The sequence below is a fragment of the Dreissena polymorpha genome, chromosome 13 (assembly GCF_020536995.1).
Source record: "Dreissena polymorpha isolate Duluth1 chromosome 13, UMN_Dpol_1.0, whole genome shotgun sequence".
NCBI classification, from domain to species: domain Eukaryota; kingdom Metazoa; phylum Mollusca; class Bivalvia; order Myida; family Dreissenidae; genus Dreissena; species Dreissena polymorpha.
In genome coordinates this window covers 15,467,285-15,493,039 of record NC_068367.1, presented here as the reverse complement: position 1 = coordinate 15,493,039, position 25,755 = coordinate 15,467,285, and the positions used below count along the sequence as shown (strand labels likewise).

The 25,755-nt window shown below is 36.9% G+C and overlaps 1 protein-coding gene across 3 annotated transcripts in view; it reads left to right on the top strand.

Annotated features, from left to right (window-relative positions):
* The window catches only part of LOC127855233 (protein Abitram-like), a 37,824-nt gene extending 13,764 nt beyond the window's left edge, over nt 1-24,060 (top strand). Inside the window, exons 4-6 of one of the 3 annotated variants that reach the window (XR_008037417.1) lie at nt 17,490-17,636; nt 20,965-21,675; nt 21,966-24,060. Coding sequence is in view for 1 of the 3 variants with exons in the window: in XM_052390662.1 (XP_052246622.1) it covers nt 17,490-17,636; nt 20,965-21,072 (255 nt within the window). In the remaining 2 variants the exon portion in view is untranslated. Of the gene's footprint in view, nt 1-17,489; nt 17,637-20,964 lie in introns of all 3 variants that reach the window. The other 2 variants (XR_008037416.1, XM_052390662.1) reach the window with 2 other exon arrangements.
* The last annotated feature ends 1,695 nt before the right edge of the window (nt 24,061-25,755 follow it).

Sequence of the window (25,755 nt, the reverse complement as noted above, 5' to 3'; positions counted from 1 at the left end):
TTTGATTGTCTGTCAGTATGTGCCTATGTCCATCTGTGTTTAATAGTCTGTCAGTATGTGCCTATGTCCATCTGTGTTTAATTGGTTGTCCCTTTTTCTCAATTGGTTGTTGTCGGTGTAGGTACTACTTAAAAGTAGAAAAGCATTAACTTTACTTATGTTCTTTCACATTTAATTCATATGTGGAATTTGATACTCTGTTGAATTATTATCTCCCTGATAACCATATATTTTGTCGTATACAATTGTTTTGCTCCGATTGGGGAAGTCAATGTCAACCTTCTATTTTTACGCGTTTAACTTGACAATTAACTATATATTGTTCATTTATTAAGGAACTACTCCCCTCCCACTTCACATTCCCTCTCCCGACGAGGATAAACTTCGAGGCAATATTTCTCATCACAACAATACATTGGGAATAGTCTAAAATCAAGATAGAACGTTGAATTAAAACAAGTTGCCTTAAGCGAAAGTCAAATGCGCGACTTTTTCGATAAAATACTAATCTGTTATTGCTTTGGCATCCAGGCTAGCTAAACTTTTAATAATGCTGTTAGTAATTTTCCAAATTATCGACGAAGAACCTTACACACATTTTATTATTCTATGTGTTTTTATTCATACTTATGTGTTTTGATTCATACTTTATGTGTTTTGATTCATACTTTATGTGTTTTGATTCATACTTTTATGTGTTTTGATTCATACTTAATGTGTTTTGATTCATACTTTATGTGTTTTGTTGCATACTTTATGTGTTTTGATGCATACTGATCCATAAGCCTATCGACATATTCGTAATATATTTTACCTAGTCATTCATGCATTCTTTTGAAAATTGTCATTTTGCCAATCTGCATCAATGTCCCTTCTATGTAATTGTCAGTGTTGTGGAACAAATGACTACCGGTTGTAGTGAATTGACAGTTATCGAATTTGCGTCATCGTTTGAAAAATAGTATCCATTGTTTACATTCAAAATAAAAGTGGGCGAATTGCAAAAAACTTAAATTGAATGGTAAAATTGTATAACGTATTTTCTCATGCCCCTGCCGTTTGAAGAAGCCTTCTGTCAATGTTTGTGGTTTAAAGAAGTGTAAATTATAATGAAATACAGCAAATAAATCGTAAACTAATATGTAGCCGGAACCTGATATAAGATTGTTACCGTAGTTATTCAGCTCGATTTTCTTGTTCGTCAGCTCATCACTTGCAGCGCTCTTCAAGTAAAAATATATAGACATGAAAACGACGAAAGTTATTGTGTCCATCTAAAATCGTTCGTGTCGACATTCCGTGCGATTTTAATAATACATGCACTAACAACGATTGAGACTGATGTTCGAAAATAACTTAGGTAAAAAAGTTCATTTATTTACTACTATAGTAAAATTGCGAAATATAAACCGCAGAATAAACCGGATTAAAAACGAACAAGGCAATCCGTAAAAGGGGCCTTTTCACGTTTTGGTATATTGACAAAATACAAAAAAATTGTTTCAGTTTCGCAAATGTTCGTTGTAGTTATGATATTTGTGAGGAAACAGTAGTACTGAACATTAACCATGCTCTAAACATTAACCATGCTCTAAAATATCCATTATATGCATCTTTTGACGATTTAAAAATCTGAAAATTATAACGCGTTGCAACGCGAAACGATTGAATAATTTGTAGAGTTCTGTTGTTGTCTTTACATTTTGTGAATTTTCTATCTGTTGGTCCACTCGTGCATTTGTGCGTCCATCTGCACGATTTGTTCGCCAGACCACTATTCCCAATTATCGCGGGCTCGTGTCATCGTGGACACATGTTTTTTCCCCCCGATAACTTTAACGGCATTTTAATTTAAATAGATTTTGTAACAAGTGTTATAACTAGAAGTAATGTGATGAATTGTGTTCTCAGTGTAGTGCTTTTCACTCAGCGATTGTCGATCAAAGTACTGACAGTACTGGTGTGACGATGCTTTTGAAGAGGATTGATATAAAAGCATCTATTTAAGTTTATCTACATCACCACAATTGTGTATGTGGGTACGAAAATTTTGGGTTGGAAAAAAATGGGTACAAAAAATTTGGGTACAAAAATTATGCCAAAAAAATTGGGTACGAAAAAAGATTTGGTTACGTAAAAAAAATTGAGTAGGAAAAAAAATGGTTACAAATTTTTTTTTGGGTACGAGCAAAAATTTTGGTTCGAAAAAAAGATTGGGTACGAAAAAAATTGGGTACGAAAAATGTAGCGTACGAAAATAAATTGGGGGTACGTGGAAGTAGTACCCGTGGGGATCTTGATCCATTCAGCGAAACTGGGAGGCGGGTTACATTTTCAATCAAACATAACAAGAAATATCTTTAAAGAGATATTCGACGTGTATTTTCTGTACCACTTATCTTAAAAACGTTCTGATACAGTAAAACGTTTGTGGGTTAAAACATTACGTTTCAGCATATTTATTCAAAACTTGACATGCTCTTTAATTACACCATGCTCTTTAATTACACAAGCACATCATACCAAACTTTATATTTCGTTGTTTCCTTTCGTAAGTTAATGATGCTATGTGTACGGACGTGATTTCACATGCCCATGTGAATGAACATATATTTTTTCTCTTTTGATTATTGTTTTTTCTCTAATTCAATAAGCTTAGGCATGTTTGTTCGTTAAGTAAGGAAATAATTTCATGATGATTCCCGAAAGTAGGTATGATCACATAGTCGTAAGAGCACTTGAATACGTGAGTTCGCCCATGAAAACATGGTTAAGGTTAACTAAATCTCCGCGATATGACCTAATATGTGTTTAAAACAGCAAACAATATCCAACAAACGAATGAACTATCAAACATAGTATGCGCACTGATGTGGCTTTGTAATTTCTGTTTGAAAAGTTTATTAAATATGAAAAATGAGAAAGCACGCATAAGAGCGAGTTTCACAATTGTCATGCGGCTATTATGCTGTTTATATACCATAGTCGCTACAACGTTTACAAATGGCAGGTTCGAAATAATTCGTTTTCTTTACACTCATGATCGCGTTGAAAGTTAATTATACACGTTTTAATTCGCAATTTATTTACTGAATCACAACAAATGTCAAATACAATACAGAAAATGCATAGTTGTTTCATTGATCTATAAACATACAATGGATTGAATATAACTGATTTAAATTTAACGTTTTCAAACTTTTATTAAATCTTTCTCCCAGAATATGCTGTCCTATTTATAGCTGAGCTTCAGGTCAGAATACACTAAATAGTTTCCCTATATAATTCAATGTGAAAGCTACAACTTTAGGCCAAAATAAATGCAACATTTTGCACATAGAGACTCACATAACCATTCCTTTTCTTAAAGGCCATTCTAAGCGGAATCAATTTATGCAATAAAAAGATATGTCATGTTCAATGCAAGGAAGAACTTGACACAAATCAAAATCGACTGTTTTTGCAACTTTTTTCCCGGCCGTTTCTTAGTGGAATGTAACCTTTTTTAATGCGATGGTTTACTATAGTCTTCAAGTTTATCATATTTCAGGGATTCAGTAGTGAACACCTATTCATGCCCTACCATTATCTCCGAAAGATAACACCCGAATAATAGATAAAAAAGTAAAACATGGCTTCCTGTCAACTATGTTATTTTTTTAGAGAGTACAGCGAGTGAAACGGTTATTTAGTGTACTGTAACCTTCATATACCTTTATCAATGATAATCAGCGAGGTATGCCGATTAGCAAAATCGAGCTATCTCAATCGGACTGGCTCGGTCTTTTACATAGGTCGCCATTGTGAAATTTTGTCTTGGTATGCTAACTTAGACGAGCTGCTTCGCAGCATCGTCAATAAATTAAATTTAGCGTTGTCGGCTAGGCAGCACAATTAAATACTGGTGCCACTTGTAGAATGTACGTCACCGTTTGACATCGTGTCCATAGTCTGCATTCAACATAAAAGTTGTTGTTGACAAAAAAAAACTTGAATTAAATTGGTAATTTATATAAAGCACTCACTCATGTATCTGCCTAGTGAAATTTTCTGTTAATATTTTTGGATTTGCGGTTGTGTACAGAATATTGAAACACGATACTCATATCTTAAATCTCCCACAGAATCTCTCATACAAGTGTTATCGTGTTTAATCGAGATACGTTCACTAGAACGCCAGCTCTACAGTTGTTTTTATGTTGTTGTTTTTTCTGCTGTAAAAACACCATAAAATGTGTATGAATTAGAAATTGTCATTGCGTTAACCATGCATGTGGCTTTTTAACTCACTTAAGCTGAACTATTAACGTACGGAATCCCTCATGGGTCCTCCGTTCCCCGCAGATCCGATTAGTAGTTTAACGAATGAAAACAATCCAAATAACAGTATAAGTCAAGGATTACAATTGAACCAGAATTCCACTTTTGTATGCAATCATTGTAAAATTTTCTTGCTTTTGACATCTTCATACTACATGATTTTGCATCATTTAACAAATAATCCCAAGAAAAATAAGCAGGGACTTAAGTATTGTGACCCCAGAAAATTGCGTTTGACCCCTAAACTTTTTGTCACATGGTCTTTTGATTCTGGTTTTCAATATCTATTTAAATGCCTGTGTGCGTATGTCTATAATACTGAACTTAAATGTTTAATTTGTGAAACAACCTAACGCCTTTGGTAAACGTCGCCTGATTCATGAAAAGACTTGCACAGTTGTTTATGCGATATGTTTATGTTTATGGTTAATCTCGATCAGGATTGCATAGAAGCCCGGTACGTGTAGAGCGTTGAATTAGAACTAAACATGTTTGTTTTTTTCGATCGTACTATGAAAACAATTAATGTTCGTACATTTTATAGTTAATAATGTATTGTTAATGTATCTATAGCCGGGTTATAGATGTTTCATCAAAATATATTAAGGCTCCAAGAAACGATGGTACGTCAAGCCGATGTCCCCGCTTTTATAACCTGAATCACGGACTCTAGATGATCAATACACGCTCCGTGCCTGCATCTTGAAGATAAGTCAACGGGAAAGTAACTTCTGTGTGAGGGTTAACCCATGCGTCAATAAAAAAAATATTGGACACCAGACCCAATAAGCGTGGGAATTCATGTGTGATGAACACATGATAGTGTTTCACAAATCTACATCGGCATATCAATTTTAACATACTGTGCTATAGTGTGAAAGCCAGAATTAACATCGCATGTACTTTTAAATTGTGTTCTAAAGGTACTTATTTCCACACATATATTCACGTCATGTTATTGGCTATTGTCTGTCGTAAAGAACAAAAAATAATGGTTTTATAGCATTGACATTTCTAGCGTTGACGCCATTCTTTGAAAAAATCGCAAACTCGTTCTTCGTTCAACTTAAAACTGGGCGTATAACACAAATAGATTTAAATGAAAGAAAAAAATGTATACCGCATGTTGTTAAGAACCTGCTTATTGAAGAAAACTTCCTCAAATGTTTGCGTTGGGCGTAGGTGTAGAGAATATTGAAATACGATACAACGTTTTTAAAGGATCTGGTATAAAACATTTCGCACCTATATCTAAATACAGACCACTACATACAACGGCACGCAACACTGATCATACAGTATTCAATCGGGGGGTTACCGTTGCGTGGCGGATATAATATCCGCCTAGCGACTGGGAGGTCACGGGTTCGATTCCTTTTGTAGGAGCGTTCTTTTGATCTCCCCCAGAGACACCAAGTACTGGTTCTAGTTCCAGGAAACAGACTGGAGAGCGTTTCAAATAAGCCTTTGGCTTTTTAGCTCACCTGATTGCCCAGGTGAGCTTTTCTGACCGGTCTTTGTCTGTCGTATGTCCGTCCGTCCGTCCGTCCGTAAACATTTGCTCGTAAACACTCTAGAGACCACATTTATTGTCCCATCTTCATGAAACTTGGTCAAAAGCTTTGCCCCAATAAAATCTCGGCCGAGTTCGAAACTGGGTTGTGCCGGGTCAAAAACTAGGTCACTAGGTAAAATGAATGAAAAACCTTGTAAACACTGTAGAAGTCACATTTTATGTTCAATCTTCATGTTACTTTGTCAAAATGTTTGTCTTAATGATATCTTGATTGAGTTCAAAAATGGTCACTGTGTGTTGAAAAACATGGCCGCCAGTGGGCAAAGCAGTTTTCCTTATTTGGCTATAGAGAAACCTTGTAAACACTCTAGAAGTCACACTTTTTGCCCAATCATCATGAAAGATGGTCAAAACATTGGTTTTATTGATTTCTTGGACGAGTTCAAAAATGGTCCAGATCGGTGAAAAAACATGGCCGCCAGGGGGCGGGGCAGTTTTCTCTATATGTATATAGTGAAAACATGGGAACACTATAGAAGTCACATTTTTGGTCCAATGTTCATGAAATTCGGTCAAAACATGTGTTTTTTGGATATGACAGTTGAATTCGAAAATGGTTTGAATCGGTAAAAAAGCATGGCCGCTGGGGGTGGGGGTCATTTTCCTTATATTTATATAGTAATGACAGCTTTTGAACACTATATAGTTTATCATGTCAAGGGAAGTAACTGCAAATGAAAAATTATGTTGAATTGACAGAGTTGTCTCCCTTTTTAAAATATTTGTTTTAAGCACAAGCAGATTAAGTGGAATTAATTATAAATGATAGTTTTACATTCTGGAAGATGGCAAACTTTTGAAAATGTTTTTTTATTGTTTGATGATTATGTACAATATGGCATTCTTTTGTCAAACAATTAAAGCGAGACTATACGATTTTTATATGTGTAAAATTGTAATATATTGATAAATACATGTTACAATATTACAAAATAGGCAAGATATTGAAGACGAATTTCATAAAATGCAGCAAAGACAAATTAGCGCCCCGAGCTGATGATGACGAAGATATTTCGTACATATTTTCCTACAATAACCGAATAATTCGTCTTTTTATTAAATTCGAAGTTAGTGTTCGTGTGTCGAATGAATAGACATCGTTGCAGGAATTTAAAAACAACCATTTAACTAAATTAAGATTCACATCGTACATGCATGATATACATTCTGGCGAATTCTACTGTACAGACATTTTCGATTTCAGAATTTAATATCTCGCTTATTTCGCATTTTTCGACACATGTTCTTCTTAAGTTATATTTTAAATTATATTGAAATGTATGACCTTGTTAACACTCTAGAGGTCACATTTATTTTCCGATCGTCATGAAACTTGGTCTGAAGATTTGTCCCAATGATATCTTGGATGAGTTCGAAAATGGTTTTTGTTGCTTTAAAATCATGGCCACCAGGGGCGGGGAATTTTTTCTTATATGGCTATTTATGGCTTAAGTAAAACATTGTTAACACTCTAGAGGCCACATTTATTGTCCAATCTTCATGAAATTTGGTCAGAAGATTGGTCTCAATGATATCTTGGATGAGTATTAAAATAATTATGTTTGCTTGAAAAACATGGCTTCCAATGGGGCGGGGCATTTTTCCTTATACGGCTTTAGTAAAATCTTGTTAACACTCTAGTTTTATTTAATTCAGTTGCCCAATCTTCATGAAATTTGGTCAGAAAATTTGTGTCCTGTGTAGTAAAGTTTGGTTTTATTATGTCAGTATTATGTACCATTAACTGTTTTATTTAATTTTTCATAACACAGAATTTTCACAATTAACAACTTTTTAAGTCATTATTACTTAACTAAGAGAAAGCTGAAATGAAGACATTATGTACACAATTTTGCAGTATCTATCTCCATTGTTTAACCTGCTGAGTCATATTTCCCAATCTATTTTTAGTTCTGCTCTAGAATTTGTTAGACCCCAGATATTGATCATTGCAGTGTGTAACTATTTACCACTCAGCTTACTGACCCTCTCACTTTGCTGTATGCCAGATGTTAATATCAGTGGTCAGTAATAAAAGCTGGTTGAACTGTTTGATATATTTTTAGCTCACCTGATTACTCAGGTGAGCTTTTGTGACCGGTCTTTGTCCGTCGTATGTTCGTCCGTCCGTTAAAATTTGCTCGTAAACACTCTAGAGGCCACATTTCTTGTCCCATCTTCATGAATCTTGGTCAGAAGCTTTGTCCCAATGAAATCTCGGCCGAGTTCGAAACTGGGTTGTGCCGGGTCAAAAACTAGGTCACTAGGTCAAAAAAAAAGAAAAACCTTGTAAACACTGTAGAAGTCACATTTCATGCCCAATCTTCATGTAACTTTGTCAAAATGTTTGTCCTAATGATATCTTGGTTGAGTTCAAAAGTGGTTCCAATCCGTTGAAAAACATGGCTGCCAGTGGGCGGGGCAGTTTTCCTTATTTGGCTATAGAGAAACCTTGTAAAAACTCTAGAAGTCACACTTTTTGCCCTATCATCATGGAAGTTGGTCAAAACATTGGTTCAATTGATGTCTCGGACGAGTTCGAAAATGGTCGAGATCGGGGAAAAAACATGGCCGCCAGTGGGCGGCGCATTTTTGTCTATATGTATATAGTGGCAGTTTTCCCTTTTTGGCTTTAGAGAAACCTTGTAAACACTCTAGAAGTCACAATGTTTGCCCAATCATCATGAAAGTTGGTCAAAACATTGGTTTTATTGATATCTCGGACGAGTTTGAAAATGGTCGGGATTGGTAAAAAAAACGTGGTTGCCAGTGGGCGGGGCATTTTTCTCTTTATGTATATAGTGAAAACATGTGAACACAGTAGAAGTCACATTTTTGGCCCAATTTTCATGAAATTTGCTCAGAACATTTGTTTCCTTGATACGAGAGTTGAGTTCAAAAATGGTTCCGGTCAATTGAATAACATGGCTGCTGGGAGGGGGGCAGTTTTCTCATTATGCCCCCCCCTTTCGATGAAGAGGGGGTATATTGTTTTGCTCATGTCGGTCCGTCCGTCCACCAGATGGTTTCCGGATGATAACTCAAGAGCGCGTATGCCAAGGATCATGAAACTTCATAGGTACATTGATCATGACTCGCAGATGACTCCTATTGATTTTTAGATCACTAGGTCAAAGGTCAAGGTCACGATGACCCGAAATAGTAAAATGGTTTCCGGATGATAACTCAAGAACACTTATGCCTAGGATCATGAAACTTCACAGATACATTGATCATGACTCGCAGATGACCCCTATTGATTTTCAGGTCACTAGGTCAAAGGTCAAGGTCACGGTGACCCAAACCAGTAAAATGATTTCCGGATGATCACTCAAGAACGCTTATGCCTAGGATCATAAAACTTCAGAGCTACATTGATCATGACTCGCAGATAACCCCTATTGATTTTTAGGTCACTAGGTCAAAGGTCAAGGTCACGATGACCCGAAATAGTAAACTGGTTTCCGGATGATAACTCAAGAACGCTTAGGCCTAGGATCATGAAACTTCATAGGTACATTGATCATCACTCATAGATGACGCCTTTTGATTTTCAGGTCACTAGGTCAAAGGTCAAGGTCACGATGACCCAAAATAGTAAAATGGTTTCCGGATGATAAATCAAGAACGCTTAGGCCTAGGATCATGAAACTTCATTGGTACATAGATCATGACTCGTAGATGATCCTATATATTTTCAGGTCACTAGGTCAAAGGTCAAGGTCACGGTGACCCGAAATAGTAAAATGGTTTCCAGATGATAACTCAAGAGCGCTTATGCCTAGGATCATGAAACTTCATAGGTATATTGATCATGACTCGAATATGACCCCTATTGATTTTCAGGTCACTAGGTCAATGGTCAAGGTCGGGGTGACCTGAAATAGTAAAATGGTTTCTGGATGATAACTCAAGAACTCTTATGCCTAGGATCATAAAGCTACATAGGTACAATGATCATGACTCGCAGATGACCCCTATTGATTTTCAGGTCACTAGGTCAAAGGTCAAGGTCACGGTGACCTGAAATAGTAAAATGGTTTCTGGATGATAACTCAAGAACGCTTATGCCTACGTTCATGAAACTTCATAGGTATATTGATCATGACTCGCAGATGACCCCTATTGATTTTCAGGTCACTAGGTCAATGGTCGAGGTCAAATAACGTATTCATACAATGGCTGTCAAGTTCACGGTGACTCAACTTAGAACGAGAGCGCCGATGGCGTTAAAAGCATAGGTGCAAGATACAGGGAAGAATGGCGTCACGTGGTATAATGTAGTTCGATATCGCCATCCGCGAATTTCTCAAATTAATAATTTCAAACAATTACCGACTATTTAAATAGATAATCTTTCCATTTACATCAGTGTTTGAAACGCTTATGAACAATAATTACCCAAGCCTTTCAAAATTTAAGCACGGACAGATCTGTATCGAACTATTCTTTTCACAAATGAAAATAGACGCTACCCTATTCGTCTGCGTCAAGAATTTGTCGTAAAACTTGTGGTAAGCGTTAGATGCAGACGTGCACAACAGATTGAGTTATGAATACAGATTTCTGTATGCAGATTTTTATAGAAACTCCTCACAGCAGTTACTTCCCTTGCTTCGCCCGGTCAGTAACTTCTAGTATAAGGGAGGCCACTGCGTAGGAGATTGAGATTTATAGTGCAGATAGAATTGTTTTACGAACGAAATTTGTTTTAGGTTATAAGAAGATTTTTTAACATAAAACGGTCTTAGAAAAATTCACTAAAAACGGTGTCAGCAATATTCTTGGAAGAAAACGTTAGAAAAACGTTTCCCAAAAAAAATTGTAAGAATGACCATATACTAAATTAAATAGATATTTCGTCTGATTTTTGATCAGGTAAGGCTTCATAAAGGGCAACCGACCGATGTGGATTTTCGAAATGTGGTATATACCATAAGCATAGGTGCGTAAACGCACCTATGCTAAAAATGGTTTCTGGATGATAACTCAAGAATGCTTACGCCTAAGATCATGAAACTTCATAGGTATATTGATCATGACTCGCAGATGAAATAATGATGAAACTTGACCAGGATGTTTGTCTGGACAATATCTAGGTCAAGATTGACATTTGGTAAAGATTGAATGAACCGACTCCTCTCAAGTGAGCGAATTAGGGCCATCTTGGCCCTCTTGTTATGCAATCGAGCTAAATAAATAGGTATAAACTACCCGGGGGTCAATACACTGGCATGGTCAATGAAAAGAATTAGGGGTTTAAACCGTTTGAAAGGCATCTGAACCACACACTTATCTTTAAATTAATCACAAAACACGTACGTTTAAATACAAGTTAACAGCAATGCAATACACAATCAATTCTATTTAATTAGAATTTAATTCATATTGTCTCACTAGAGCAACCGACGTGTATCTTTTTCGTGTATAGCATCTCAAGAAAAAACTAACAAAATACACAGTGTCAAATCACAGAGTACATTACTTAGATGTCTAGGGAAAATAGTCATATCGCACGTATTACAAAGCAATATAATGTTAATTGACCAAGACTACTCGTACATACAGGCGGAAAAGGAATAAAATGCTTATTCAACTAAAGGTTTTGTTGTCTGTTTGTCGATTATACTGGAAGCAAGTACACATCGATTAAGTTAGTTGCGAACCTGTACTAAATAAAAGTCAAAACGATGATAATGAGCATTTATCCAGATAATGCTGCTGAAGTTTCAGTATTGCTATACTCACATCTGAGTATCATAATGCTTAGAAATTGTTTAAATCACTCTATTTACGGAAAGGTAGTTTTTGTTTAATAAAGTATGGGAAGCATGTTATGTAATATATTTTATAGTTTTACAACAATCCACACTTTGTCTTGGCTATCAATTGGTTCGTAAAAGATACGGACGATAAATGAGTGTGGTGTGGAAGCACTGGCCAAATAATCAGCTGATATCTTGATTCATGCAAACAAGGAAACACGTGCCATGGGACTGGTTTCTTGTTTTGCCGCGTCCTACTAGAACAAACACGTGCCATGTGACTGGTTTATGTCTTGCCGCGTCCTACTAGAACAAACACGTGCAATGTGACTGTTTTCTTGTTTTGCCGAGTCCTACTAGAACAAACACGTGCCATGTGACTGGTTTCTTGTTTTTCCGCGTCCTACTAGAACAAACAGTTGCCATATGACTGGTTTCTTGTTTTTCCGCGTCCTACTAGAACAAACAGTTGCCATATGACTGGTTTCTTGTTTTGCCGCGTCCTACTAGAACAAACACTTGCCATGGGACTTGTTTCTTGTTTTGCTGCATCTTACTAGAACGCTCAAGAACGAGCAACACACTCGTCGCATTAGTAGAGACGTTTTGATTTGAAAGGAATAGTTTATACGAAATATTAAAATACAGTCGAAACTGACCTAACGGCCACTTGAATTTACCGGTCACCAGCAGACAACGGTCAGTCTGGAATCCCCCCCCCCCCCCCGACGAAAAACACTCTAGATTACACCTGTTTTTAACGGCCATTTGTCCATAACGGCCAACGGCCACTATATTCAACTCCGAAATTCATGTTTGAACTGAAATCAACGGTCACGCGTCAGTCGTCTCAAGCCGCGAAAATTAAAAACACGGCACATCATGTGTCCGTCTATTTTGCGGTTAAAGCGTTTGATAGCGGTAATTGCCTTTGATATTATAAAAGCGGCTCGCTGTGAGTAAACAAATAATAAGGTGTTGAGTAGGTTTGTTTTCCGGGGAAAATTGTGGGGGTTTCTTCAACAGAAAATATGTCAGAGTTTTTGACACGTTTAAAGTAATAATCGCTAATTAAATGACCGCTTATTAGTACATTGTACTTACAAAATTGAGTATCGATTTTAAAATAACATTTCGGATCATTTTTTAAAAGAGCTTTCTAGCGTTCACAACACTTCTAAAAGCAATCGGAATAATAAATCACGGAATAACAATGAGTGGTAAACGTAAGTTCCTCACATTAAAGGAGCGAGTCAAGTGTTTGAAACTATTTGAATCTGGAAAAAGTTCGCGTGTAATAGCAAGAGAGCTCTGTGTTGGACGTACGCAAATGCAGAGTGTGCTTAAGCGTAAGCGAGAAATTATGGAGGAGTATGATTCGAATGCAAATGTGAGTTTGAAGCGTTGTATTTTGTATGAGGTTGTTGAATTAAAATGCTTTTTGTGTGATGTTTGCGTACGAATACATTTGACAAAATTCGAATTCAACGGTCACCTGTGGACAACGGTCACTTTGGTCATTTCCTTTGACTGACCGCTGAATTTAGGTTTGACTGTATAAAACGAAAGTGATTTTGTTATGATTTTTTACTTCCCGTTTCACTCTGTGCTACCGACTGATTTTTTTTTTAAATGCACAAAAAATCGCAAAATCGCTTGGCGAACTATTTTGTTGTAAATGTGCAACAGTTGGTCGCGTTTGATAAAAGGCAAACTACGAAACTTAGCATTTTTGTGATTATACGGAAAGAAAAAAAACGCCAGAATAATATCTTTCGCGTTGCCTTCGCGTAATAAAAGAACTTTGTTTTGCCAATCAGTTTGAAAGACGGTTTGTATAAGCCCCATGGTTACTCCTTACAAAATGGAATTCGCATTGCTAATAATTAATAACATGTGTATTTCTAAACATCGAATTTTGCGTATGATTGGTATTGATAATATAGTTTTATTATAATGCTGAAACATTGGTGAGGCAAATAAAGAGGATTTTAAGCTTATCAGCATTTCGTTCATACGCTTAACAATATTTGCGCGAATATGCATAAAACTCAAAGGTGAAAAAATCTATATATTTTATTTAATTTCTTACTGACCAAGATGATTGGCATGTCGCCAAAGTTGTTTCCGCCGTTTGGGTTTTCCTTATATGTACATGTGTACAGTAAATATTCCTATTGTCAGCGAAATACTTAAACCGCAAGACAACAGTATTTTTATGTCCCCCACTATAGAAGTGGGGGACATATTGTTTTTGCCCTGTCTGTCTGTTGGTCTGTTGGTCCGTTGGTCTGTCTGTCTGTTTGCGCCAACTTTAACATTTTGCAATAACTTTTGCTATATTGAATATAGCAACGTCATATTTGGCATGCATATGTATCTCATGAAGCTGCACATTTTGAGTGGTGAAAGGTCAAGGTCAAGGTCATCCTTCAAGGTCAGAGGTCAAATATATGTGGCCAAAATCGCAAATTTTATGAATACTTTTGCAATATTGAAGATAGCAACTTGATATTTGGCATGCATGTGTATCTCATGGAGCTGCACATTTTGAGTGGTGAAACTGGGTCGTGCCGGGTCAAAAACTAGGTCACTAGGTCAAAAAAAAGAAAAAAACTTGTAAACACTGTAGAAGTCACATTTCATGCCCAAATCTTCATGTAACTTTGTCAAAATGTTTGTCTTAATGATATGTTGGTTGAGTTCAAAAGTGGTTCCGGTCCGTTGAAAAACATGGCCGCCAGTGGGCGGGGCAGTTTTCTTTATTTGGCTACAGAGAAACCTTGTTAACACTCAAGAAGTCACAATTTTTGCTCAATCATCATGAAAGTTGGTCAAAACATTGGTTTTATTGATATCTCGGACGAGTTTGAAAATGGTACAGATCGGTGAAAAAACATGGCCGCCAGTGGGCGGGGCATTTTTCTCTATATGTATATAGTGAAAACATGTGAACACCCGAGAATTCACATTTTTGGCCCAATTTTCATGAAATTTAATCAGAACATTTGTTTCCTTGATATGAGAGTTGAGTTCAAAAATGGTTCCGGTCAGTGGAATAACATGGCTGCCAGGGGGGGGGGGGCAGTTTTTCTTATTTGGCTATGGAGAAACCTTGTAAACACTCTAGAAGTCACAATTTTTGCCAAATCATCATGAAAGTTTTCAAAACATTGGTTTTATTGATATCTCGGACGAGTTCGAAAATGGTCCAGATCGGTGAAAAAACATGGCCGCCAGTGGGCGGGGCATTTTTCTCTATATGTATATAGTGAAAACATGTGAACACTCTAGAAGTCACATTTTTGGCCCAATTTTCATGAAATTTGGTCTGAACATTTGTTTCCTTGATATGACAGTTGAGTTCGAAAATGGTTCCGGTCAGTTGATTAACATTGCTGGTGGGGGGGGGGGGGGGTGTGTGGCAGTTTTCCTTATTTGCTAGCTATAAAGAAACCTTGTAAACACTCTAGAAGTCACAACTTTTGCCCAATCATCATGAAAGTTGGTCAAAACATTGGTTTTATTGATATCTCGGATGAGTTCGAAAATTGTCCAGATCGGTGAACAAACACGGTCGCCAGTGGGTGGGGCATTTTTCTTTATATGTATATAGCGAAAACATGTGAACACTCTAGAAGTCACATTTTTTACCCAATTTTGATGAAATTTGGTCAGAACATTTGTTTCCTTGATATTAAAGTTGAGTTTGAAAATGGTTCCGGTCAGTTGAATTATGGCTGCCGGGGGGCCGTTTTCTCATATTTATATTGTAAAAAAGCTTGTGAACACTCTAAAAGTCCCATTTTTTGCCCAATCATCATGAAACTTGGTGAAAAGATTGGTTTTATATCACATAATTAATGCCATAATTATTACCTTTAGATTGTCCTAATTTTCATTATATTATACAAAATCCTTGTAAACACTCTAGAGGTCATAATTTTGTTTCAGATTTTATTCATCTTGGTAATAATATTTATTTTTGTAAGCAAAGTTTGATATTTTGTAAGGGGGGTCAACTCAAAATAAAGGTCACCAGGTAAAATCTTACAAAAACAAAATCACTCCATATGCCAGAGTTTTGGTTCAATAATGATGAAACTTGACCAGGATGTTTGTCTGGACAATATCTAGGTCAAGTTTGACGTTTGGTAAAGATTGAATGAACAGACTCCTCTCAGGTGAGCGAACTAGGGCCATCTTGGCCCTCTTGTTTAAAAGATGCTCAGACCAGTTCAGATCCTTAGGTTACAGGTGAGCTACGTAGAGCCTTTGACCCTTTTGTCTAAAGGACTTTTCATATATTCGGCTTACAAGTAAATGCAATTCGCCTTTATCAAGTTTCGACGGTTGTTTAAGTTAAATAATCATCATTTTTTTCGCAAACCTTCGTGACAGTGTCTCTTTGTTTCTAACGTTATACCGTTTCATTTCGATAGATAGAGGTGTACTTCGTATTTTGTAGTAATACAAGACGCTTTAGACGTGTTGCATAGCATAATAACATATCGTACGCTGCAGTTGTACGATAAGAAAATAGCGACTGATACTATACATGCATGCTGTGGGTTTCATGTACCACTCGGATCCAATGACAGCTTAATTACATATAATACGTTGCATTTGCATCGTCACACAACAGGGACTGATACTATCGATGCATGTTTTGGGTTTCACTTGCGACTCGGATTCAATAATGTTAATTAACTTTTTAAAAACGTTGCAGCTTTGTCAGGATACTGTGTGTTGCCATTGATTTTTGCGTATGTACCGGCACCACGCCAATCCAGATAACGGTTTGACTAATCAGTTTTGAATTTAATGAGATCATGAATTCCAGAGGGGATTTTTTGTAATGAATAATGATTTCTTTTACGCAGCATCTTTTCCCATGCGCACATGCATTGTTTTGTAAAAACGAGTTACAAGCTGCTTTCGATGAAAGCCAGACGTGTCTTAATTTATTTTAACTCGAAACAGAACCGCGCGGCTGTTAGCACCGTATCAAAGCGTTGACAGATTTCCAATTATGTGGTTAAACTATCGGACGCAGATGATTATTTTTAATGAAATAATGTGCGTATTTGTAACACCGTTTTCGCTGCTTCGAATATAAAAGCCTTTAATCATTTACGAGCATTTTTTGTTCTTTATTTCTGCTTGGAAAGTTTGCCAATATTAAACATGATGAAAAAGCGTTCTCGTTCTAAACTTGAATTTAAATACGCATAATATGAAATTATTTGTTTTGTTTCCCTTGCCACTGGATTTTCCGTCTGGTTGTCTCGTATTCGTTAAATGTCGCCTGAAATGTAAGACTAAATGTTTGTTAATGCAGTGACAGGTTGCCAAAGAATTTTGATAACCTCTATAGCATATATGATTCAGTTGATAGTGGGATTATTATAAAATATATACAAAAAAAAAAATAAAAGAGTTTTTCCCGTCGGTTCTTTTGAACACTGCACGCTATTTCCTTACCTGAGATATTTCTTCGTGTACCGAAGCAGCACTTGTGTGTGCTTGTCATGTTTTGGAGTTAAAATTGGCCATCTAGTATATGCTTTAAACTGTTTTAAAATCCGATGCTTTGCTTTGGTCGTTCCGAGGGGCTTACCCCAAGTTGAATTATTTTTATATGTTGAATGCTGTGTTGTTTGTAAGATTCTTTTCTGTAAATGCTGTTGGTCATTTGGCTTCATTAGAAGGCAAGTGGATTTGTAAAATAATTTATCTGCTGAATGTGTTAATCTGAGCCGACACTTTACGCACATGTAGTAAACACAATTTTCCTATTGCGAGGCTCGTACATTTTTGTATTTCAGGGAGCACAGAACTTAAGTGCGGACTCCGCCCTGTGTAGGGTCCGCTGTATGGACGGCTCTCAATACGTGATCCCTTGTGGCCTGAAATGTCAGCTGCTGGAAACCAACGATGCGCTTAAAAATGCGCCCTCAGTTCTCACAGAAAAGGTAATCTTCAGGTGTACAATGATATACCGTTGCCCTCTGTTCTCACAGAAAAGGTTTATTTAGGGTTCCAACGATATACCGTATATATCGTACATTGAACCAATATATCATATCGCGGGACGGGTCGGCTGTATCGCAATATTGATTAAAGCGCATAAGACTTTCAATTGACCCAGCACTAAGGGGCTGATGATAAAAAAATGGTGTTTGACTGGAATATAACGACCCTTAATTGACTTTCATATGCCATGGCGTAAATTCGGGATAAGTTTCTGTTGCATCAGTGTTTGCATATGATGGGGATTTCATTGAATGGTATATATTCGTAATACTATGCACAATAATCAATGGATAAACTTCATACCAGTAGATAATGTTGGTCCGTGTAAAATGCGTATATTGTTTACATATGTACAGAAGTCTTATTGAGTTAAGACATAGAATTATTAGCTGCCAAGCTGCGCATGGCAGACACCGTGATCGTCAATTAAACTTGTTAATTGTTTCCTGTTTTGTAATTGTTGAGAAATAAAAACAAAGTTTATTTTCAGGCCACGATACTATTTAAAAAATGTTTTACTGTGTAAGACGAGACACTGAAAAGAAACACTGAAACTGAAAGAACAAAAACAGAGAATAACATTAGATTGCACGTTAAATATTTTTTGATATAAAATAGCCAATTAAACCATCTATTTGTCCGATTGTGTGTATCTCAAATGCAAGTACTTAAAATTAAATGATAAATGATTAAGATGTAATTTAATTTGAATTGGTATTCAAAATGATCTTAGTCCACTGAAGTCATGTGCATTGATATTATTACACCATATTATGCTCCATGCTTTCTTTTTTGACAAATTTACTGCAAAGTATGAGGATGAGACTTGAGGAAAATGCCATTCATTAAATTAAAAAGATAAAATAACATTACATGTTAAATAAGCAATTTGACATTTAGACGATTCAATAATTAACTTATACGGACACACAAGTAACTCTTAACTTGTTTGTGCAATAAAAGGGACCTTTTCACAATTTTGTGCATGTTTTGAAGTTTGTCACGAAAAACTTAAAATTGATGAATGTAAACCTTGGTACTAAATTGCTCCAGTAAAAAAATTAAAAAAAGGAAAAAAGTAATCATCAACTGAGCTCGAACCACTAATCCTTGGAGTAAAAGTCTAGCTTTTAAACCAATCGGCAATCCGTGCTCGTACAGTCAGTATTGCTTTTTATATTGTATATAAGTAAACATCGTATGTCACAAAATATAACGATAATAACGGAGGTCTCCGAATTAATCCATCGTTTCGTGTTTGTAACGCTTTATATATAATGTTCTGGCTTTTTAAATCGGCAAAAGATGCATATAATAAATATTTTAGAGCATGGTAAATGTTAAGTCTGACTGTTTCCTCGCAAATATCATAACTACAAAGAAAGTTTGCAAATCTGAATCAATGTTGTCAATTTAACAAATCGTGAAAAGGTCCCTTAAAGATGGAAACAACTCAACATGTATTTAAGTCATAAGGTTTTTTTATGTCCCCAACTATAGTAGTGGGGGACATTGTTTTTGCCCTGTCTGTTAGTCTGTTGGTTGGTCTGTTGGTTTGCCCCAACTCTAACATTTGCAATAACTTTTGCAATATTGAAGATAGCAACTTGACATTTGGCATGCATGTGTATCTCATGGAGCTGCACATTTTGAGTGGTGAAAGGTCAAGGTCATCCTTCAAGGTCAAAGGTCAAATATATGGGTCAAAATCGCTCATTTAATGTACACTTTTGCAATATTTCAATATTCAAGATAGCAACTTGGTATTTGGCATGCATGTGTATCTCATGGAGCTGCACATTTTGAGTGGTGAAAGGTCAAGGTCAAGGTCATCCTTCAAGGTCAGAGGTCAAACATATGTGGCCGAAATCGCTCATTTTATGAGTACTTTTGCAATATTGAAGATATAGCAACTTTATATTTGGCATACACGTGTATCTCATGGAGCTGCACATTTTGAGTGGTGAAAGGTCAAGGTCAAGGTCATCCTTCAAGGTCAAATATATGGGTCAAAATTGCTCATGTAATGTCACTTCTGCAATATTGAAGCTAGCAATTTTATATTTGACATGCACGTGTATCTCGTGGAGCTGCACATTTTGAGTGGTGAAGGGTCAAGGTCATTCTTCAAGGTCAATCGTCATATACGGGGACATAGTGTTTCACAAACACATCTTGTTTGTTCTTGTCATACTTTATATATATGTGTTCGATACGTATTGCAATATTGGTTTGCTGTATTGTAATTTACTGCGAAACGGGGTTTGTCGTATTATTGAACCATTTATTCAAATGCACCTACTTGTGTCACAGTAAAGATAATCTTTGAAGATTTTTAAAACAAATCGATTAAATAAACAACTTCTGTCACATAAAAGGTCTTCTTGTCATATTTTAAAGCAGTGCGCTCAAAGACACACACACTTTTTTCAAAAGAAAAAGTAATGGGTGAAATTGCAGGTTGTTTCAATGTAGTCACCACAACACACTACGAATACAATATAATGTCTGGTGTGTTGCATGTTTGCATCTTCACAACGATATTAATGAATATTTGTCTTTCATCTGCTGATACCCTGTTATTTTGAGAAAAGGAACATTTAGATGGAAAATTTTTAATAATCGACCATTGCTTCTTGGAACGTTATTTTTAGAAATGAATCGCTGTACAGTGTATTTTAGTCAACTGATAAACTGTTACGGTTTCATGGACTTAATTATTAGTAATCGTTAAGCTTGTTCTTAAATACGCGGTGTTCTGTAAAAGAAAAGCAAATGTTACTCTTGCGATTTGTGGTCGCGTCAGACCAATGTCCTTAAAATGAAGCACTCACGAAGAAGAGAAGACGAAGACTAGCTTAGTGTCAGGTGATATTTGAAGGCCTTTAATTTCTGAATTTCACACGTTTAGCACATGGCGGCTTCGAATGTGTGACAACGTGATAATAAGCGTCGAAAACGAACAGTGTTTATAGTTTGATAATTTGATAAAGGTGTTGTTTGCCTTTTTAAGGAGTTATAGTATACTTAATCAGTAAAGAAGACATGCATAGTGACAGTTCAGGGGATTTGAGATGGCCTTTAATTGCTATTTTTCACACTTTAAGCACACATATGGCGGCTCATGTACAATATCGTGATATTTATCGCCGAAAACAAACAGGTTCTGTTCGAGGAAAGTGCCCTATTCAATTTGCTTTGTATGCCCTTACATTCAAGGACGGCTGGAAAAGCGAAGTAAGTGAATTATTATGTACTATATTTCAGCCAAGGACGGACGGGTATCTAGCAATTGTTTCACCCAAACTCAAGGACTTTAAGGGAGAAATAAATAAACTTGACTCTCAGGACACCGTGACAACAGATCCAGTCTAGCAGGCACTAGAGAACAACGCCAATGGGAAGCATGGGCTTTGAACGACTGACGACGAAATATGTTCTTTATTTTTTGGAGCTTAAGTTCAGCTAAGGTTACATTCACAATTATGCCCCCCTTCGTAGAAGAGGGGGTATATTGTTTTACACATGTCGGTAGGTCGGGCGGTCCGTCCGTCCGTCCATCCACCAGATGGTTTTCGGATAATAACTCAAGAACGCTTGGGCCTATGCTCATGAAACTTCATAGGTACATTGCTCATGACTGGCAGATGACTCCTATTGATTTTGAGGTCACTAGGTCAAAGGTCAAGGTCACAGTGACTCGAAACAGTAAACGGTTTCCGTATGATAACTCAAGAACGCTTTCGCCTAGGATCATGAAACTTCATAGGTACATTGATCATGACTCGCAGATGACTCCTATTGATTTTCAGGTCACTAGGTCAAAGGTCAATGTCACAGTGACTCGAAACAGAAAAATGGTTTCCGGATGATAACTCAAGAACGCTTACGCCTAAGATCATGAAACTTCATTGGTACATTGATCATGCCTCACAGATGACCCCTATTGATTTTCAGGTCACTAGGTCAAAGGTCAAAGTCACAGTGACTCGAAACAGAAAAATGGTTTCCGGATGATAACTCAAGAACTCTTACGCCTAGGATCATGAAATTTCATAGGTTCATTGCTCAAGACTGGCAGATAAACCCTATTGATTTTGAGGTCACTAGGTCAAAGGTCAAGGTCACAGTGACTCGAAACAGTAAAACGGTTTCCGGATGATAACTCAAGTACGCTTACGCCTAGGATCATGAAACTTCATAGGTACATTGATCATGACTCGCAGATGACCCCAATTGATTTTCAGGTCACTAGGTCAAAGGTCAAGGTCACAGTGACTCGAAACAGAAAAATGGTTTCCGGATGATAACTCAAGAACGCTTACGCCTAGGATCATGAAACTTCATAGGTACATTGATCATGACTCGCAGATGGCCTTTATTGATTTTCAGGTCACTAGGTCAAAGGTCAAGGTAACAGTGACTCGTAACAGAAAAATGGTTTACGGATGATAACTCAAGAACGCTTACGCCTAGGATCATGAAACTTCATAGGTACATTGATCATGACTGGTTAATGACCCATATTGATGTTCAGGTCACTAGGTCAAAGGTCAAGGTCACAGTGACTCGACACAGTAAAATGGTTTCCGGATGATAACTCAAGAAAGCTTACGCCTAGGATCATCAAACTTCATAGCTACATTGATCATGATTGGCAGGTGACCCCTCTTAATTCTCAGGTCACTAGGTCAAAGGTCAAGGTCACAGTGACTCAAACAGTAAAATGGTTTCCTGATGATAACTCAAGAATAATTAGGCCTAGGATCATGAAACTTCATAGGTACATTGATCATGACTCTCTGATGACCCCTATTGATTTTCAGGTCACTAGGTCAAAGGTCAAGGTCACGGTGACTCGAACCAGTAAAATGGTTTCCGGATGATAACTTATGAACGCATACGCCTAGGATCATGAAACTTAATATGTACATTGATCATGATTCGCAGACAACCCCTATTGATTTTGAGGTCACTAGGTCAAAGGTCACGGTCACAGTGACAAAAAACATATTCACACAATGGCTGCCACTACAACTGACAGCCCACATGGGGGTCATGCATGTTTTACAAACAGCCCTTGTAAAACGTGCTTTTAAAGAATGTCATGAAAACTAAACTTCAGAAATTGTAGATGTGTAGTAAATAATACAAGTTATAGGCAATAAAACATCAAACAGATACCTCTTTTAAATAAGGGCATTTAACAGGAGATAATACCCTGTTTGGTATTCTCTTTTAAAATATTTGTGTATGCATACTACAGGCGCAATGATATGAAGATTTGAAATATGATTTTGCTCTGTTTGCATGTAATTTACGTGAGCTAGAATCCATACTAAATTTTTATGTCCCCCACTATAGTAGTGGGGGACATATTGTTTTTGCCCTGTCTGTTGGTCTGTTGGTTGGTCTGTTGGTTGGTTGGTTTGCGCCAACTTTAACATTTGCAATACCTTTTGCAATATTGAAGATAGGAACTTGATATTTGGCATGCATATGTATCTCATGGAGCTGCACATTTTGATAGGTGAAAGGTCAAGGTCAATGTCATCCTTCAAGGTCAAAGGTCAAATATATGGGTCAAAATCGCTCATTTAATGTACACTTTTGCAGTATTTCAATATTCAAGATAGCAACTTGATATTTGGCATGCATGTGTATCTCATGGAGCTGCACAACTGAGTGGTGAAAGGTCAAGGTCAAGGTCATCCTTCAAGGTCAGATGTCAAATATATGTGGCCAAAATCGCTCATTTTATGAGTACTTTTGCAATATTGAAGATAGCAACTTGATATTTGGCATGCATGTGTATCTCATGGAGCTGCACATTTTGAGTGGTGAAAGGTCAAGGTCAAGGTCATCCTTCAAGGTCATAGGTCAAATATATGTGGCCCAAATCGCTAATTTTATGAATACTTTTGCAATATTGAAGATAGCAACTTGATATTTGGCATGCATGTGTATCTCATGGAGCTGCACATTTTTAGTGGTGAAAGGTCAAGGTCAAGGTCATCCTTCAAGGTCAAATATATGGGTCAAAATTGCTCATGTAATGTCACTTCTGCAATATTGAAGCTAGCAATTTTATATTTGAAATGCATGTGTATCTCATGGAGCTGCACATTTTGAGTGGTGAAGGGTCAATGTCAAGGTCATCCTACAAGGTCAAACGTCATATAGGGGGACATTGTGTTTCACAAATACATCTTGTTCAACATTGAAACTTTTTAGTTCTCTCACGTAATCGTGTTAATTGTTAACGGACTTTGTTATTTGTTACTCCGTAAGAAAATCAAATATTTGAAGTATACATGTAAAATATACACAATGTTAACGTTTAATTAAAACAAAATGTCATAATGGTGTTTGTGTTTTTCCTCAGTTGTATTAAATTAAGTTGCTAATTTGAATAAACATGTAAATATAATACAAGCTGACAAACGGTTCCCACAAAGTCGCTGAAATTAAGTTGTTTCGAGATCAAAAGACGAGTAAAGGAATATGGCGACACAATGCAGGTCTTGCTTGTTTACGCTCTACATACTCATTCGCTCAACATACGTGTGTATTTTGTTGTTATCCATCGCCAGAGGCGGAGGGATATTGTTTTGGCGTTGTCCGTCCGGCTTTCCGTCCGTCCGTCCGGCACTTTTGTGTCCGGAGCCATATCTTGGAAGTTCTTTGGTGGATTTCATTTAAACTTTGTATGAGTATATATATGCATAAGAGGATGATGCACGCCAAATGGCATTGTACACCATCTGTTAAAAACAGACTTATGGCCCTTTGTATCTTGAAAAAATGCTTTTTAGTGTCCGGAGCCATATCTTGGAAGTTCTTTGGCGGATTTCATTGAAACTTGATATGAGTATATATATGCATAAGAGGATGATGCACGCCAAATGGCATTGTACACCATTTGTTAAAAACAGACTTATGGCCCTTTGTATCTTGAAAAAATGCTTTTTTCTACAGGCACTTTTGTGTCCGGAGCCATATCTTGGAAGTGCTTTGGCGGATTTCATTTAAACTTGGTATGAGTATATATATGCATAAGAGGATGATGCACGCCAAATGGCATTGTACACCATCTGTTAAAAACAGACTTATGGCCCTTTGTATCTTGAAAAAATGCTTTTTACTATAGGCATTTTTGTGTCCGGAGCCATATCTTGGAAGCGCTTTGGCGGATTTCTTTGAAACTTGGTATGAATATATTCCCGCGCCAGAGGCGGAGGGATATTGTTTTGGCGTTGTCCGTCCGTCCGGCTGTCCGTCCGGCACTTTTGTGTCCGGAGCCATATCTTGGAAGTGCTTTGGCGGATTTCATTTAAACTTGATATGAGTATATATATGTGCATAAGAGGATGATGCACGCCAAATGGCATTGTACACCCTCTGTTAAAAACAGACTTATGGCCCTTTGTATCTTGAAAAAATGCTTTTTACTATAGGCACTTTTGTGTCCGGAGCCATATCTTGGAAGCGCTTTGGCATATTTCATTTAAACTTGGTATGAGTATCCCCCGCCAGAGGCGGAGGGATATTTGTTTTGTGTTATTGTCCTCCGTCCGTCCATCTATCATTATGTTCATCCGTCCAATTTGCACCCATCCTCAAACAAAGCATATGTTGCGGGGGATACCTTGGGCCTTTCAGGCCCTCTTGTTATTTCTTAAAACAATCTCGGTTTGGAATGTGAGGCATGGTGTTTAGCTTACCTGGGCCCATACACCTGAGTACAAAGTGCTAATTCAGGGTGCAGGATCAGGTTTTCCCCCATTAAACGTAATTGGATGTAACACACCGGTAAGTGCTGCTTTTGTCCAAAACAATTTTTTCTTAAGAATTTTAACTAGTGCATACAATACAGATTGTTATGCTGCTTATGGCAATGTGTAATACATCAGAATTACTTTATTAAATAAACCTGTGTTTTTACATTTAAAATTACAAATATACAGCACGACTATGCGTCACGCAAGGTGAAACTTTGTCACCGATTTCTGACGTATTCAAGGATTTATTCTTTTACCATAAGATATCGACACAAAA